Source organism: Notamacropus eugenii, chromosome 6, assembly GCF_028372415.1.
Source record: "Notamacropus eugenii isolate mMacEug1 chromosome 6, mMacEug1.pri_v2, whole genome shotgun sequence".
NCBI lineage: Eukaryota > Metazoa > Chordata > Mammalia > Diprotodontia > Macropodidae > Notamacropus > Notamacropus eugenii.
In genome coordinates, this window is record NC_092877.1 from 223,980,180 (window position 1) to 223,999,049 (window position 18,870).

At 34.2% G+C, this 18,870-nt stretch overlaps 1 protein-coding gene across 3 annotated transcripts in view; it reads left to right on the forward strand.

Annotated features, from left to right (window-relative positions):
• FGF14 (fibroblast growth factor 14) overlaps positions 1–18,870 on the forward strand; it is an 855,245-nt gene that overhangs the window by 650,432 nt on the left and 185,943 nt on the right. For all 3 annotated transcript variants that reach the window (XM_072622027.1, XM_072622028.1, XM_072622029.1), the window contains exon 2: positions 3,103–3,213. In XM_072622027.1, coding sequence (XP_072478128.1) covers positions 3,103–3,213 — 111 coding nt within the window. The remainder of the gene's footprint in view (positions 1–3,102; positions 3,214–18,870) is intronic.

The following is an 18,870-nucleotide window of genomic DNA, read 5'->3' on the forward strand; positions in this document are numbered from 1 at the left end:
CAAAATAGATGGCAAGATTGCCTTCTGTATGCCTGCTTCCAAAATACTTCAATTATAGGCCTTAATGAAGAACTCAAAGTAAATTTGAACAAAGGCATTTTATTTTTTAAACTATGTTAGAATTGTCTGGCATAGGACAGCAGAAGAGAATTCCAGTAGGACTCCATACTAATTATAATAGTTTTTTTCAGGAGCCGCAGCACCAAAATTGAAACATGTAGGCTGTATCTGATGAAAGGGAAAATTTAGCATCTCTGTAGTTCTTCAGATTCACTTTTGGAGTATTCATTTCTATGGGATGATATCAAAGTGGAATTTGAGGGCACTAAATTATTTGGATTAATCACAAACTAATCCCTTTGATTTGTGACCCAGTCTGGACAACAATTTATAGTCAAGGCCTAAAAGAAATTTGGATGGAATATTAAGGATTTTAGTGAACCCCCTGTCATTACTTTCCTCTTACTGTTCCTTGAAAACCTGTGCAGAAGAAAACTCTTGGACAGTAAGGATGTTAGCAGAGTCAATCAAGCTAAATTTTGAGAAATCTGATCATTTAAAGTTGGGAATTTCAGAGGTCACCTACTCAGGACTCCCCTTTTCATAGATGAAGAAAATGAAGATCAGAGGCATTAGGTTATTATTACACAGGTACTAAACAGCAGAAAGTAGATTTAAATACTGGTCCTCAGATACCAAGTTCATTGCCTTTTTTTCTTTTTTTGCTAAGTGGGTTATTAAAAAAAAAGCTTAAAATAGCATTTTGTTCCTATTGTGCTTTTAGGTTTTACTTCGTATTGTTAGCTACTTGGGTCCTTGGTGGAAAAATATACTTGGTTATATTAATTTGGCTAATTCAAAGTTCATGCTTGTCCTAGTCTGCTGCTATAGAATTTGGAGTATTTATATGATTGTGCCATACTAGTAATAGAATAAGCAGGATGAATAGGAGTGGCTAAGCCAATTTGTTTTTGTAAAGTGTAGGTAGAACTTGTGAAATGTGGGAGGTTGACCTATAGATGTATTTTTTTTTAAATCTAGCTATGTGGATGACCTATTTAAATGCAAACAGACAGGATATAGGTAGGTAAAATGTTATAGGCTTTAGAAATGCGTAAAGTCAAAACTTCCAGTACTGAGGAATGTGATTATATATTACAACTCTTCTCATATTTCTTGGACAATCAGATATTCTATATGTGGTTTCTTTTTTCCATTAATTTTACACCATATCTAAGTATCAAAGATGACATCAGCGTAGGAGAGTCTATATTCATGGTAAGAAATTTGCATGCCGATGAAGTATTCCTGAACTGAAATATTTCTATTAATTGAACTCCTTAAGATGTTACTGTTGGGTTAACAATATATTACTATATGATGAATATTCATAAAGCAATCAATTAATTACAGCAAAAATTTTTAAATGGGCATAATTGTGATTTATTTTAAATTTTCATATACACATGTTCTTACATGATAGGGGAGTTGATGTTTGATAATACTAGGTTGTTAGCCCATTATTATGCAAGAAGGTTTATATGATATGATGATGATAGCTTCAAAGAAAGATCAAATATTGATCTATTTCAAGTTATTTACTTGATGAGCATGTAAATATCAACTTCAGTCAATTATATTAAATGAGAAATAAAGCAAAATTTCCAAAACATGATAATTTGGAACAGTTCAAATGTATTTTTCTGTTAACATGGGCTCATAATTCTTTACATCAATATGGAATGTTGTGTTTTATCATTCTTTTGCAGGACAGTCCACTTGGTTGGTCATTTGGCGTCACATTCAAATTTGTTTACTTCATATCGATGGTATTAGCAGTTCTTTGTTGTTTTGGAAAGTATTATGATACCCAAGTTACCTAGAGTGATATTTGACCTGCTACATAGAAAAATCGTATCAAAACTTGGGTCACTACACACTGATTAATAAATGTATACAAGCTAGTGCATGAAAACTAACACACAAGCAGTAATTTTTCAAGAGAGCAGGTTTTTGTTTTTGTTTTACTTGTGGCAAGAAGGTAACTTCTCAGTGTATCGGGATATTACAGATGCTATTTTTTTCAATGATTCCTCACACCAAAAATCTGATCCTACAAGGAAGTATTCAATTCCCTCATCCCTCTTCTCTCCTCTTTTTATTCCTCCTCAGTCACAGAATGTGATTTCCATCTTACCTTATTTCACCTTTGTTATTATTTATTTGGTCTTTTACAGTATTGCCCACCTAAGCATTTGTGTACTAGAAGAAAATTACATCAGAGGTCATTGGTTCTGTTTCATAGACAACTAGCAATAACTTCATCACAAATTGCCCATTGATAGCACAAAGAAGATCTTAGATAGATATAGATGGCTCTTGAATATTATCGAATGTGACATAAAGTACCGAAGACTAGGATGGTGCCCTTTATATGGTACAAGATGGTGTAATTCAATCCTAAAATCACATTAAATATGGAAATATCAAGAAGGACTTTCTAATTGTGCTGTATTTTTATTTGAAATGATCAACAGCTTTTAAACTAGCAAGGAAATGCCCTTTAAAAATGTTCTTTGTATTGTATTAACATCCAGCAAGGTAATACTTGAAACAAATATACAAAACAGGGTGTGATATTTATGCAACTAGAAAAATAAATAAATCCAATTATTTACCATTTGAAAACACAAAATTTCATATGAAATAGGTCTTCTCTGTGGAAAAATATTTTCTTCCCTTTCTCAGAAAACTGGGATTCAAATCTTGCCTTTGATAATTACAAGATTTATAATTCTGGTCAAGACATTTGACCTCTCTCTTCTTCATTTTTTTTTAATCTGTTAAAGGAGGAAGTTGGTCTTTTTCACCCCTAAAAATCCTTATAGGTCTAAATCTATTATTCTATGATAATCAAAATTATTATATTAATAATGGCTCCAGAAATTTTGGAAGCACCAAAAATTCTGCTTCTCTATAATTTAACTAATTATACAAAATACTATTAATAATAATAGTAATAAAATAGAAAAAAAATTAAATGAAGAAAAATATTGTGTTACAACATTGTGAAGCTTATTATGAACTATGTTTGCCTTTCAGATCCCCAGCTCAAGGGTATAGTGACCAGGTTATATTGCAGGCAAGGCTACTACTTGCAAATGCACCCCGATGGAGCTCTCGATGGAACCAAGGATGACAGCAGTAATTCTAGTAAGTGAAAACTGTAGGAAAATGACTTACCACAGCTTGTAGACATTATCATTTAGCTACAGAGATGTAACCTTCTTTAATTTTTCTTTTCAAATTTAGATATATAGGGCTATATTAATTGCCTTCATAAATGTATTACATTATTTTCCTAAAATTAGAGGAAAAATAATTTTAAAAAGATAATAGAATATCTACAACTTGAGAAGAAATGGAAATCTTTGATTTTTTACACAGATAACTGGCACTTCCATCATAAAATGACTCATCATTTCATTTTCAGAAGGAACAAACATTCTAATATAATCAATCCAAATTATGTGGCTCTTAATTCATCATTTCTTCTTAGCTCTGCAGCACTGTGCCCAGATTCTGAAGGTGCCTTTGTACATCAAAAAAAATATTAATTGTACTTGCATTAGAAGCTAGAAACATAATCTTCAAATTTATTTATTTTATTATTTCATTATTATTTGATTTATCATATTGTAAACAATGCTTTTATTTCCGTGTTTGAATGATCCATGGTTTCATGGACATGGAGACTTTCACATCCATGATGTAGAAACATCCATGGTTGCTGATTGCAACACATCCAGTATTTCATGGTCCAAAAAAGTCATCTGGTGACTGACTTTCAGAGTATAAGCATTCCATCTTGAGGGAGGCTTATCATGGGATTTCAGACATAGTCTCTTTCTGAACTAACACTTAGAACCTTTATAGCCTCGTTAGACCTACCAACTTTGCACTCTCCTGTCATAATTTTAAAGAGCAATATTTCTTCTGTATCATAACTATACATTGTGATAGACCCTTGGAGCATGCCTGAACCATACAGCTTTGGGGGGAGGTAACAATAAATTCCGTGTATTTGCCATAATGCATAACAATGTAAATTTCCAAAAATTACCTTACTAGAGAAAAGAATTACAGAAATGAAGCAATACTCATTTTATCAACCTGCTGTTTGATAATGACTTAGGAACTATTATATGACATCATATAAAATGCAAAACAATACACTGAATTTAAGAAAGGGATATTCTAAATTTCTTTTTCATTTAGTATCAAAGAAACATTCCATTGCTTAAATGTGCCCACCTTCGGTTTTATGCTTCTTTGTTTATTAATCTTTGTGGGTATCTCTTGCCATCACTCACTTCTGTGCACTCACGTGTTTTACTTTTCGCTTTTCGGTCTGTTCTGATGTCTGTTTCTTCCTATTGTTATTTCATTCCCAGTAGGCAAACCCCCTCTTTTCCAGTTTTGAAGAATTTGTAAGGCATAAAACAACTTAGTTCTGGAAGACACCAGTAAAAAACCAAACAATAGTTGAGAATGGGAGTATTTCCATCCAGTTTTCTTTTTTCACGAGCACAGTCATGCCACTAAATATTTAATAGGTTACTCAACCTGAAAATTAATGATTCTGTTTCCATGGTCAGCCTTTCTAAACTTCCAGGAGCCAGTCAGTTAATAATAGCCCTCCCTTACTTAAATCAAATTCACTTGCAAGTCATGACATCTTCTTATATCATGGTCTTCTTTGAGAACAGAACAAAGAGCAACAAAAGTCACTGAGATTCTATTTTATTTACCTTCTTTGCATTTTTTTTAGGTTGTGCGAATTTCTAAGAGTTATTTCTTTACTTTTTTGGTCTGCAGCAATTGCTTTTTCATTCATTACATAGGATAATACATTCTGCCAAATGTTAAAGCACAATACTGGTGTTCCTTATTTTTGTTACTTAGTGTATTTTTCTTCATCTCCTGGTTAATTTTCCTATATATTCTTCTATCTTATTTTATTTGAAAGACTCTTCTGACATGACCTCCTTTCATTCTTTTCTTTTTATAAGTTATGCCTCCTTCTTCTTAGCTCTGCTATCTAATGTTAAATGAGAGGAAAATTGAAGAACTGGTAAAATAGGAAGAAAGAAACTTTCTTTGTACATATTTCTGTCATGTTTATTTTTCTATCACTTTTTTTCATTTTATCCCATATATATGTATATACATATTTGTGTGTATAGGCATGTATGTTAAATTTTATTATTTTTCCATATTCTAACCATGTTCCTCATATTCCTGTTCTGAAGGAATCCAATTTCCTTTTCTTATAGTTGACTGATTTGAAGGCCATTCAGTTTTAGCACTCAGAACTGCTTAGCTTTCTTCTATAATCTTTAAGTCCTACAATGTCTCTTGGTGAATGCCCAAAGTACTTGGCTAGCTAGTTTTCCAAGACAATGGTAAATGAGTTTACAGGATGAAAAGCTAAAAACAGCTTCTGGAAACTCCAAAGCTTTGATGCTAAGTTTATTGGGTCCTCTTCAACCTGTTTTACTTTACATGGCAGAGTAGTTATGTACATGATAAAAACTAGCTCCACTGGCAAATCTTATAGGTATATACAGTACATGGATACACTGTTAGGATTCTTGGAAGGACCAATTTGCCTCAAATGAACAAATACTTTACAAAGAGATTTCCCTCAATTTTCTGATTCACTAAGATAGGCTAAATGATTATAATATTACTAATATTTATAAAACAGATGTTGATACCTTTGTCATAAAAAAGCAAAAGGTCAAAAAGAGTAAAATGACTCAGATTTCTCCCAGACTTGGTTGTTTTTAACTGAAAAAAAATTGGGAGATACAAGAAAATGTGTTTATTCACATGAATTTAGAAGAATAATAACATATTAGATTCCTATTTCTCACACTAGTAGTTGAAGTTGATAGTCGAAGAATAGGAATGTTGGGAATAAGCATGGTGGCCCCCTTTTCCAAGTATTTGTATCTTGGCCATTTAACGAATGACACTTTGGACCTAGTGATCCCAATATTTCCTCAAAGGTTTATGAAGCATAACCTGGAGAGATAGCAGAAAATTACAAGTTCTGATGAAAGAATATATAGTAATGATAAAACAAAATCCCACTGGGAATGCCATGGAAAGCACCATTCTTTGGTTGTCTGGTATTTGCCTTTGCTACATCTGTCTGTCTGTTATCCCCCTCTCTCTCTCTGTTTCTTGATTCTTGCTCTGCCAAGAAAAACTCTTTAAAAGCTGCTAATGCTGCCATCTCACATGTAACAGGGTCTTATATGATTTATATATCGATTTTAAATTATAAATCGATTTTAAAAAGCCCTCAAAAGCAGCAGGTAGCCTTTTTCTGACACCATTCACTGAGAACCTTCAGAAAGATCTGGGTAAACCAGCTTTTAGTTAAACTTACCTAATTAAGTTTAAAATATTCAAAGAATTTGGTCACATATCTTGTTATTTTTTATTCATATTATTTAAATATATCAAAAGGACCAGTGAGGTGTGCCGAGTGTAGTGTGAAGAATTTCATATGCACCCATATTATTTCAAAAAATCTTAGAATATTTTTAAGCTTTAATAGCCTGTAATAAGCCTTAAAAAATCTTGGGTGTGTATGTATGTGTCTATACATACATCCAAATATAGATACATTTCTCTCTCTCTCGCTCTTTCTCTTTCTCTCTCTCTCTATATATGTATGTATATGTATACATACATAAACATGCTAAATTATATTCATCTATTCTTTTTCTTTATGCTATTTTGCTTTTTCCCAATTACAGGTAATGATAGTTTTCAAAATTCATTTTTATAAGATTTTGAGTTTCTAATTGTTATCACTTTCTCCCTGCCTCCCCTAACATTTCTCCAAAACGGCAACCGATCTGATATGTACAGTCATGTAAACATATTTCCACATTAGTCATATTGTACAAGAAAAATCAGAACAAAGAAAGAAAATATAAGAAAGGAAAAAAAGTGAGAATAGCATGCTTTGATCTGCACTCAGACTCCATAGTTCTTTCTCTGGGTGCAGATAGTATTTTCTATCATGAGTCTTTTGGAATTGTTTTGGATCATTGCATGCTAATAAGAGCTAAATCATCAATAATTGATCATCATACAACATTGCTGTTACTATGTACGATGATCTCCTGGTACTGCTCACTTCACTCAGCATCAGTTCATGTAAATCTTTCCAGGTTTTTCTTAAATCTGCCCACTCTTCAGTTCCTATGGTTCAATTTCATTTATTCTCATATATCACAATTTGTTTTGCCATCCCCAATTGATGGGCATTCCCTCAATTTTCAATTCTTTGTCATCACAAAAAGAGCTGCTAAAATATTTTTGTCCATGTAGGTTTTTTTTCCCTTTTTATGATTTCTTTGGGATACAGACCTAGTAGTGATAGTGCTGGATTGAAGGGTATGTGCAGTTTTATAGCCCCATGAGCATAGCTCCTCCTTGCTCTCCAGAACGAGTTCACAATTCCACCAACAATGGATTACTGTTCCAATTTTCTCACATCTTCTCCAGCATTTATCATTTCCTTTTCTGTCATATTAGTCAATCTTATAGATGTGAGGAAGTACTTCAGAAGCCCTTACTCACTCAAAACAAAGTCAATCGCAAGTCAAGTCATCACTTCTCTGATGTCATGGTCTTCTTCAAAAATAAAGGACTAACACAACAACAAGTTTTCAGAGTAAAACAGAATCTTCTAAGTAATACCTTTTAATTTAGAGAAGGAAAAACTAAAGTTATATCCTCTTATTTTTCAGCATTATCTTTATTACTGACTTTCCAGGAGTTCCAACTAATGGATTTCCTTCTAATGTGGTAGATCCTCAGATGGCAGCTATGCTCTATTTTGGAGGTGTTGCTCCATCCTGCTATGGACACAGTGCTTGTAGAGATAGAGCAGGGAAAGGATGATACAGAAAAAACTTACATTATCACATCTGCAAGAGAGTTTAGTGAAGATAGGATAAAGTATGAAATTTTGAAAAGTAATCTGTTAGGATCAACAAATAAAAGTCAGAAAAACTGGAAAGCACCTACCTACTTTTATACTCTAATTTTTGAAATATGCAAAAATATTTTTCTTTAAAACACTTAAAATCCTGTTTGTTTTCTGACTCATACAGAAACCTTAAAAAGCAAAGGCAATTTAAAAAAAAATCTGAATTCTCTTCTGTAACAAATTAAGACCATACATTCCAACTTAACATGAATAGCTCACCATGCTTCTAGAGGATAGTAACGTAATTCAAAACCATATATTTTTTTGAAAGTTCCCAGAGTGTACTATAGCTTAATGGCCATCCACAAATTGCAAGCATCATTAGAATTAGTTTTAAGTAAGTCACTCAGGCAGCTAAGTGGTGCAATGGATAGAGTGCTGGACCTAGAGTCAAGAAGATACATCTTCCTGAGTTCAAATCCTGCCTCAGACACTTACTAGCTTTGTGATCCTGGGCAAATTACTTAAACCATCTCATCTGTCAAATGAACTGGAGAAGGAAATGGCAAATCACTCCACTGTTTTTGCCAAGAAAACCCCAAGTAGTATCACAAAAAGTCAGACATGACTAAATAACAACTGATCATCACTAGTTCATGAGTGGACAAGTCAGTCAACAAGAATTTGTTAAGTGTCTATGGTATACTCAGTTTTATGCTAGGGGGATTTGTTTTTAAAAAATTATGATCTTTAAATTATTGCTTGCTATTGAAACCAATTTTAATTTAGCAAAATATCCTCAAGAAACATTATTAGCAATTGTTATTTAATCAAAAGCATATTGAATGGGAAAAAGTACAATATATCAGATAGAGAGTTGGCTTCAGAGCCTAGAAGACCTAAATTTAAGTACTGCCTCTGACACACACTAGCTATGTTACCCTGGACATTTAGTGATTCTCTTACTTGAAACTTTCTGAGCCTGATGTCCACCACTTATGACTCAGTAGTGATTTGAATCACTACTTATAAGAGGAAAGAATGGAACTGATAGAGATGATCTTTTAAGGAGAGAATCCATTCATAGATAAGTGACATTTGACCCTTCTTTGGAAATAGAAATGTCAGTAGGTTGACAGAATTATAAATGAATCAACTCTGTCTACCAAATCTCTAAAATTCCTAAGGGATTCTGTAAGATAGATCCTTATATGGCCTCATTACTTTTTCCCATACCAGTTGCAGTGGGAGGGAACCTTTTTTAAGGACTTTGAAATTTTTCTAGCAGTTTCACAGTGACACATCAGCATTGAAACTAGTGATCAGAAGTCATTCACTTCTAGCGCTCATTTTCTACAATTTTCCTGGGGAGGTTTAGTAGCATAGAGCAGAGCAGAAAAGGGGGAATTGGCTGAGGTTGTTTGTGGGTACATGAAAAATAGAATAAGGAACTCACTATGATGCTCATTATAGGAAGCAAGGAGAAGACAAGCTGTAGCCACCTTTCTCAGGCAGATAGATGGATTAGATAGATAGATTAAGTACTGGACTTAGAATCAGTAATTCATGTGTCAGAATGTCATGTTAGACACCTAACTAGCTATGACGCTGAGCAAGTCACTTAACCTTTCTCTAAGTCTCAGTTTCCTCATTTTTAAAATGGAAATAATCATGTAAGAATACCTACCATGCAGTATTGCCTTGAGGATTAAAGTAGATAACATATAAAATACTTTGAAAAACTTAAAATTCTATATAAATCTTATTTAATGTTATATAGAGGAAATTCTCTGGAGGAAGAGTATTTATGAAAATATAAATAAGAGAGGGTTTTTTCCCCAAAATTGAGAGAATATCTTTTAGTAATTGGTATAGTTTATAGAAAGTTGGCTTCAAAGCCAGCAAGACTCAGGATCAAGTTCTGCTTCTAACGCATGCTGACTTTTTGATAGTGGATAATTCGTTTGAGCTGTCAGTACTATAAGTAAATCTTTAAGATTCTAACTATGAGAAGACACCAATCTACAGTGGTAGAGGAAGTTTCCTTACTTTACAGTTCCCAATATCAGTGAAATTACAGGTCTGTTCCTTTCCATGTCCCTGTCACTTTAACTATCCTTATTCCTATTAATTATAGATCACTGGCAGTTTGGACTCCAAGAAACCTATATGATAGTCCTGATGTTACTAATTATTAACTAGGTGACCTTGGACAAATAACTTACTTTTTCTAGACCTCAGTTTTCTTATTTGTAAAGTTAGGAAATTATTCTATATGACTTTTAATGATGCCTGTTCTAACTAAAATTCCAAATCTTTTATATGATAATAAATAATTATTATCTAAGTGCATATTCATTACAGAAAAATTTGAGTTACTACATATTCTTGGTTTTTTTAAATAAGAGAATAATAGATTCTTTTAATGATGAGATTAGTTCTCAGGAAAAAATAATCATACATAGATATAAAGAGACATAAGTATTGAGAAGTAGCTAAACAGGGTGGAAAGACTACTGGCTTTAGAGTCAGAAGACCTGGGTTCAAATTGTACTTGTGATATTTACTATATGAATGACCTTGAGAATTTAACTGGACCTCCTTAATTTAACTGGGCTTCAGTTTCCTCATTTGTAATATGGAAGGATTGGGCTAGATGGTCTCTGAAGTGTCTTCTAGATCTACATTTATGAACCCAATGTGACCTTATGAATAGCTGCCATGGATCAGAGCTATGGAGGCAGTATAACATCAGACTTGGGTTCAAGTTTCAGCTAGCACTTCATAGTTTAGTTTTCTTGGAGAAATACCTTTATCTACACAAGCCTCAGTTTTCTCATATATACAATGGAGATGTCAGCTCTGTATACTATTGGGGAGAAATATCTTGGATTTTATTGTTTCTCCTTCAAGAAAATTGATAAAGAAAACAGTAATTATTGACCAATATGCCCACATTTTTTTCTCAAAGAAAAGTAGAAGAGTCTACAAACAATGAGGTCATCATCAGTGAAGAAATGAATAGGGAACAGCAAGGATTTTGCAAGTGATATGGTACAATAGACCAAATATAAGGAAGTCGTACATTTGACTTAAAAGCATAGTAAATACAAGATTCCATTCTACTTATTGTTTGTTGACTAAGAAAGTATTTGATTCAGTACGACAAAAGTTACCATATAAAGGCTCCATAAGGTGCCTCCCAATGCAGAGTCATTACGGTATTATAGTTCTTGAAGAACCTAACAACGGAGGTAATCTTTGTTGTGCAAACACAAAAGAAGAAGTCATGGCCAACAAAACTATTTGCCAGTATCATAGAGCGTGTCCAGGGTATCATTTAAATGGAAGAGAAATTCTCTATAGATGGTAAGGTTCTTCAGATATTGCTATTTGAAGATCACACTCTTTTGATTGTACTAAATCCTGGAATATATATGGAGAGATTAATAATAATTCAGAAAAACTGACCTCCCTAGGTACACTGGAAAGAAAACCAAATAGATGAAGGATGTCTGTTGTCTAGTGTACTATTTTCTCTCTCTCTCTCTCTCTCTCTCTCTCCCTCTCTCTCTCTCTCTCTATATATATATATGTATATATATGTATATATATGTGTGTGTATGTATATATATGTATACACACACACACACACACACGTGGTTAAACAAGTCATAGAAGTGGGCCAAATAAACTCTGTAAATGGGCAGTGATTAACCCAGAATTGAAGAAGATAAATGATTTCATTTCTTTTTTTGGGAAAAAAGGCATCTGTTTTCAAGCATCTGTGTTCTTCTGTCAGGCAGCTAGGTAGCAGATGGATAGAGTGTTGGGTCCTGGAGTTCAAAGGACCCGAATTAAAAGTCAGCCTCAGACATTTACTAGCTGTGTGACCTTGGGTAAGTCACTTAACCCTGTTTGTTTCAGTTTCCCTAGCTATAAAGTGGTCTGGAGAAGGAAATAGCAAACCACTCTAGTATCTCTGCAAGAAGATCCCAAATGAAGTTACAAAGAGTAAGACACAATTGAAAATGATTGAACAGGCAGTTTTTTTGTTGATATTATGTTGATGTTTGTCATGGAATTCTATTGTCAACAAAGAATCAAGAAGACAACGGAAAGGCACATGATGGACATGAGTAGACTATAACACATCACTGGCCATTAATTGCGCAAGTGAAAGGGTCTAAAATTTATTCTAGGAAAGTTTTCCAAAAGAAAAGAATGGGGGATAGTCATATGGTAAGAGTGAGGGATATTCAGGGGCTAGTTTATGTGGCAAGTTGGTTTTCTTAATGTGAAGATAACTGGGAGAAGATGTCAAAGGCACTTGGCAAAGATACTTTAGAGGAAGACAAAGACAATAGATACACAGGGAAAGAGAACATGAATGTTTTGTGATCTGTACCTTTGGAGGAAATACTTTACTGACTGTATCATTAATCCATCAAAGTAATGAAATACTACCTCCCTCATAGGGTTGTTAGCATTGTATAAAAGAATGTATACATAGAATCAGAAAATTTCAACCATTATCTGATGTTCCGTCACTGACAAAGGTCAAAAGGAAAATTGGACAGTAAGCAACCTTCCTTTCAGCACATCAGCCTGAAGAAATTAATAATGTAGCCCAATGTGTCATTCTTTTGAATTGAGTTCATTTTAGATTCATCTACTCTAGAGAAGGAAATGACAAAACACTCCAGAATTTTTTGTCAAGAAAATTCCATGGACAGTATCTACCTGTTAAAAGATATGACATCAGAAGATGAGCCCCTTAGGTGTCTAACATGTTACTGGGGAAGAGCCTAGAACAACTATAAATAGCTCTAGGAAAAAATAGAGCAGCTGGGTCAAACCTGAAAAGAAGCTCAGCTCTAGATGTGTCTGGTGGTAAAAGGAAAGTCTGATTCTACAAACATTAATATGGCATGGGAATCTGAAATGTGTGGTCTATGAACCAAAGTAAGCTGGAATTGGTCAAAAGGGAAAGCTTAAACATTGACATCATGGGTGTCAGTGAATGCACATTGAGGGGAATGAGTGAATTTAATTCAAGTGATCATTATTTTACTACTGTGAGCAAGAATCCTACGAAGAAATTGAGTAGCCCTCATAGTCAATAAAAAAATGAGAAAAACAGTACTGGATATAATCTAAAGCATTACACTGATATCTAGTCAAATCCAAGGGAAAACCCTCAAAATCAGAGTAATGCAAGTGTGGGGTCCAATCCCTGATGCTGAAGAGGCATCATGAGAAGTACTCAGTTCTCTGAAGACCCACAACATCTTCTAGAAATAACACTAAGAAAAGATGTTACATAAATCATAGGGGACTGGAATACTAAAGTTGGAAATCAAAAGATAATTGGAATAACAGGTAAGTTTTACCTTAGAGTAAAAAATGAAATAGGGCAAAGACTAATAGAATTTTATCAAGATAACTCACTGGTTGTAGCAAACGTTCTTTTTCAACAATCAAAAAAGCAAATCTACTGATAGACATCACCAGAAGGTCAATATAGAAATCAGGTTGCTTATTTACTTCTCTCTATACAGTCAGCTGGAACCAGACTTAGAGCTGATTGTGGCTCAGCTCATGAACTTCTTATTGCAAAATTGAGACTTAAATTGAATACAGAAGGGAAAAACCATCAGATAGGTATGGACTAAATGCCATCCCTTATTAATATGAGGTAGAAGTAAAAGTAATGTAAAAGGTCAGATATGGTAGAGAGAGCCTGAAGAGATATGGACAGAGGTTCACAGTATTGTACAGGAAGCAACAATAACAACAAAAATCCCAAAGAAAAAAGGCAAGAAAGTAAAATGACTGTCTGAAGAGGCTTTACAAATAGCTGAGGGAAAGAGAAAAGAGTAAGGGAGAGATATATCCAGCTGAATGCAGAATTCCAGAGAAAAGCAAGGAGAGATAAGGCTTTCTTACATGATCAATGCAGAGAAATAGAAGAAAACAATAGAATAGGAAAGACAAGAGATCTTTTCAAGAAGCAGAGAGATCAAGGGAATATTTCATGCAAAAATAGGCATGATAAAAGAGAAAATGGTACGGATTTAACAGATTTTGAAGAGATTAAAAAGATTTGGCAAGAATATGCGGAACTAAATAAGAAAGATCTTAACATCACTGATAACCAGAATGAAGTTGTTGCTTATTTAGAGCCAGACAGCTTGGAAAATAAAGTCAGGTGAACCTTAGGAAGCACTCCTAATTATAAGATTAGTGAAGGAGTTGGAATTCCAGATGAGCTATTTAAAATCCTAAAAGATCACTCTTTTAAAATGCTAAACTCAATATGCCAACACACTTGGAAAACGCAACAGTGGCCACTGGATTAGAAAAGAACAGTTTATGATCCAATCCTCAAGAAGGACAATGTCGAGGAATGTTCAAATTTCCAAATAATTGTGCTTTCACATGCCATCAAGGCTATGCTTAAGATTCTGCAAGTCAGATTTCAGTAATATATGAACCAAGAATAACCAGAAGAGCAGGCTTGTTTTCAAAGAGTCAGAGGAACTAGAGACCAAATTGCCAACATTCACTGGATTACAAATAAGCACGTTCCCCCCAAAAGTCTCCTTTTGCTTTATTGACTACACTAAAACTTTTGACTATGAATCATAACAAAATGTGGCAAGTGCTCAAAAAGATGGGAGTATCAGAAAAATGTACTTGTCTCTGGAAGAACATGTATGCAGATCAAGAAGCAACATTTAGAACTGAACATGGAACAAGTATTGTTTTTGCAGTGTATGGCTGTGAGGGTCAGACTATAAGGAAAGCCGAGTGCCACTGAATTAATACTTTTGAATTGTGGTACTGGAGAAATCTTATGAGAGTCCCTTGGACAGCAAGGAGATCAAATCAGTCAATACTTAGAGGAATTCATTCAGACTATTGATTGGAAGGACACATATTGAAACTGAAGATTAAATACTTTGTCAACATAATGAAAAGACAAGTCTCATTGGAAAAGACCCTGATGTTGGGAAAAAGAAAAAGGGGACAGCAGAGGATGAGATGGATACATAGTGTTCTGGAAGCAATGGATATGAGCCTAGACAGACTCCAGGAGATAGTGGAAGATAGAAGGGCCTGGCATGCTATGTACATAGGGTCATAGAATTGGACACAACTGAACTACTAAGTAGATCCATGCATTAATATAAAGATTCTCAAATATGTATTCCAAACTCCCTTGTTCTTTGATTATAATTTTTTTCCATCTAAAGATAACGTAGCTAAATATATTTAATCAATAGGATTGCTTTCTTTGCCTGGCAACTGTGATTTCCCCTCTAAAACTAAAAGAATCACAATATTTTGAACTATTGAACTACAACAACTGCATAGGATTTAGGAGGTGGAGAAAATAATATGAGTCAGTTGACACTGACTGTGACCTCTGAGAGATTAAAGGTAGTATTTTTTTTTTTAAAGTTCACAGATCCCCTAGATATCCTTCTATATACAAATACACATCTGCCTTTATATGAAACACATTTATATACACATGTATATATCCACATAAACACCAAAACTCAAAACAATATTTGCATGGAATTAAATATAAGATAAATTGTCCTTTAAATCTAGTCTAACTAAATGTAATTGTTACTAGAAGTTTTTAAGAGTCATCTGGTAGCACAGGAAATAGAGTGCTGGGCCTAAAGTCAGAAGTTCAAATCCCAGGCTCTTGCTAGCTATATGACTCTAGACAAGTCACTTAAATTGTTTACCTCAATTTCTTCAATTTAAAAGGGAGATAATAATAGCACCTACTTCGTAGGGTTTTTTGTGAAGACCAAATGATAATCTTTGTAAATAGTGCCTGCAACGTATAAGTGCTTTTCCCCTTCCCTTCCCCTCCCTCAAGTTGTAAGTTTTCAATGTATATGGAACATATACCATGAAAGTGTTTTAGAAGTAATGGAATATAACAGATGAAAAAGAACATTCACATCAAAGATATTTAAAAATTAACTTCTCAGTGGTGGCATATGTGATAGAAATAGTTCCTGGTGGTTTACTTCTGTCTCTACTAACTAATTCTCTGGCCCTGGAGAAATCACAACCTCTCTGGGCTTCAATTTACTTAAATCTCAGAATGAAGAGGTTAGACTGAACAGTCTCAAAAGTTTTTTCCAGTTGTGAAGATTTAAGATTTTATGACTATGTTTGGATTTGAAAATATATCCATGGGAAGTAATTACTTGAGAAATCATAGGAAAAATAGGGTTTTTTCCCCTAGCAAAAGAAAAGACTGACTAGGTTTTAGGGTGTTTCTATTTTTATCAGTCACTAAAAAATGCTTTGTGTTCCACCAGAGTACACAGATTTTCATAATTTCCTAATACTAAAAAGAAAATTTTAAATGTAGTGTTAAAATAAACACAATGAGCCCTATGCCTTTCCTATAGATACCTGTGAGTATTGAGAATGGGGTAGTGGCAAAGGATAACAGCATATCCTGAAGTGTTGATTTACATCTCTATTATGTAACACAAAACTCAGTTATTTCCATTTTTCTGTTATTTTTCTTCCTCTACAAGCACTTTAAGCCTTTGAATCAAAGGGCTAGATATCAACCAAATAAATGTTCAACTCTTGGGAAATTGCATAAAGATACATATATTTATACAACTGCCTTTCGGACATACCTTAATGAGTGTCCCATAGCCCTCTCAAACTGAATATATCAAAAACAAAACTCCTTATCTTTATGCCAGATCTACCCCACTCTCTGACTTCTCTCTTTCTTTTGGAAACACCACAGTTTCTCTAGTCAACCATATTGCCATCTGCAGAGTCATCCTTAGCTCCCACATCTGTCCCTTTCTCTCCAATCAAAAAGATATCAACTTAAACCCTTCTTACCTGGGCCTTTACAATAACTTTCTAATTGGCTTTTTACTTCCAGCCTCTTTCATCCAGCCCACTTATCTTCAACCCACTCCAATACCTCTTTCATATAGCTGTCAAAATGATATTCCTAAAGCCCAGGTGTCATCATTTTACTCCTCTGTTCAAGAAGTCACAGTGGTTACCTGTTGCCTCTGGACAAAACACTAACTTTTCTATTCAGTATTTAAAGCCCCTTCTAGTCTGGCTCTAGACTTGTTTCTCTAGGTATATTCCACAATGCTCCTCTCCCTATACTCTCCATTCTAGCCAAATCGTTCTATTTGTTCTTTCTGCAGAGCATTCCATTTCTTTCTCTATGTCTTTGCTTATCCCTATGTGTGGAATACTTTCTTCTAACCTCTGCTTTTCAAAATCCCTAGATCCCTCTCAAGGTCCACTTGTATGACACTTCGTAGCATCACCTATATCCTAAATTTTACCTCCTTCCACAGAAAGTAACTGGAAATATTTTGTATTTCCACATAATTAGGGTAAACTTCTTGATGGGTGGCTTTGTGATTTCTTTGTTTCCCCTGAGCCTAGGCAAGTAGCAAATAAATAGTAGGCTCTTAATAAATGCTGATTCATTGATATAATCTCTTCAGTAAGGAACATTTAAGTCTAATAATATAAGGCTGATTTTTTTTCTCACATCTTGCCTCTCTTCTTTCATTGTCTTCCTGCATACAACACACATTTACCTCCTGACATTTATTAAGTAGCTATCTAGCAGCCAAACTCTTGATAGGGTGTACTCATTCTTAGTTGAAATTTTGGAAATGAATGAATTAATGAAAAAGTGTTAATTAAGTATTAACTATGCATGACAAGCTCTGGTGATACAAATAGAAAAGTGAAGTTTTCCTTCCCTTCAGGAAGATCACAGTCTAACTGGAGGACATCATATGTATCAGAGGGATGAGCTGCAAGAGATTTGCAAGGGTCTGATGCTCCTAAAAGAGTAACTATAGGCCAGATGGCAAGGTCTAGGGACCTCTTATTCATTATCAGGTCACATGGAAAGCGTCAGGTTCTGAAGGGTGTAGTGATAAGGTAGATGATGTCTGAGGTTATAGTGTTATAGCTAATATGTTAAAAAAAAGTCACAGTTGTTTAAAGGCATTTGGTTTTTGTGAAATTGTATAAATTGTCTGTATTCAGGTTATTCCTTTGCTTATTTATTATTCCCCTCTCCAAAGATTGATATGACCTTATCTCCACTGTGCTCACCTCCAACTCTAAGTACCCCCAGACATGGTCATACACAAATGTGCCAATACTCACTCTGAAAATACATATTAGTTTGCAAATGGTTCATATACCTTGAGGTTTCAGAATTCTAAGGAAGATACTGAACCACTTCTGAATGACTGGTGTGTCTGAGGTGAATAAAGTACTCAGTGCTTTCTTCCTCACAGACAAAAAAAATAATTCCCAAGTTTTCAAGTCAGTAAAATGGAATTAATATTTAGCCTTCCGGTTATTTTTAAATGGCTAAGTATCATTAGCTCAGGTGTCTGATTAGTTCTACAAAAGCAAATTGCTTTGGCCTTGTGATTTTTATCTGATATAGGGAAACCTCAGTGCAGAAATTCCCTGTGAAAGGCAAATTAGTTGCAGGAATTATATTTTCTTTTTCTCTTTATAAAAAATGCACTGTCCTACATTGCAAAGACAAATCACACCTTCTCTATTAAGCGGTAGAAGACAAATCACTTAATTTTAATTGCTTTCTTTTTCTGTTTTTCATGAGATTGTTCACAGTTGTTGTTTTTCTTGAGTATAAAGTGGTGTTAAAAAGTGAGATGTGGTTTTCCCTATTGCAGCCCTCTTGGTGTATGTTACTCCCTACAATTCTGTCATTAGCTAACTCTAGTAGGAATGACTACTAATTAGATTTACAAACTGAAGCTTAAGTGCTA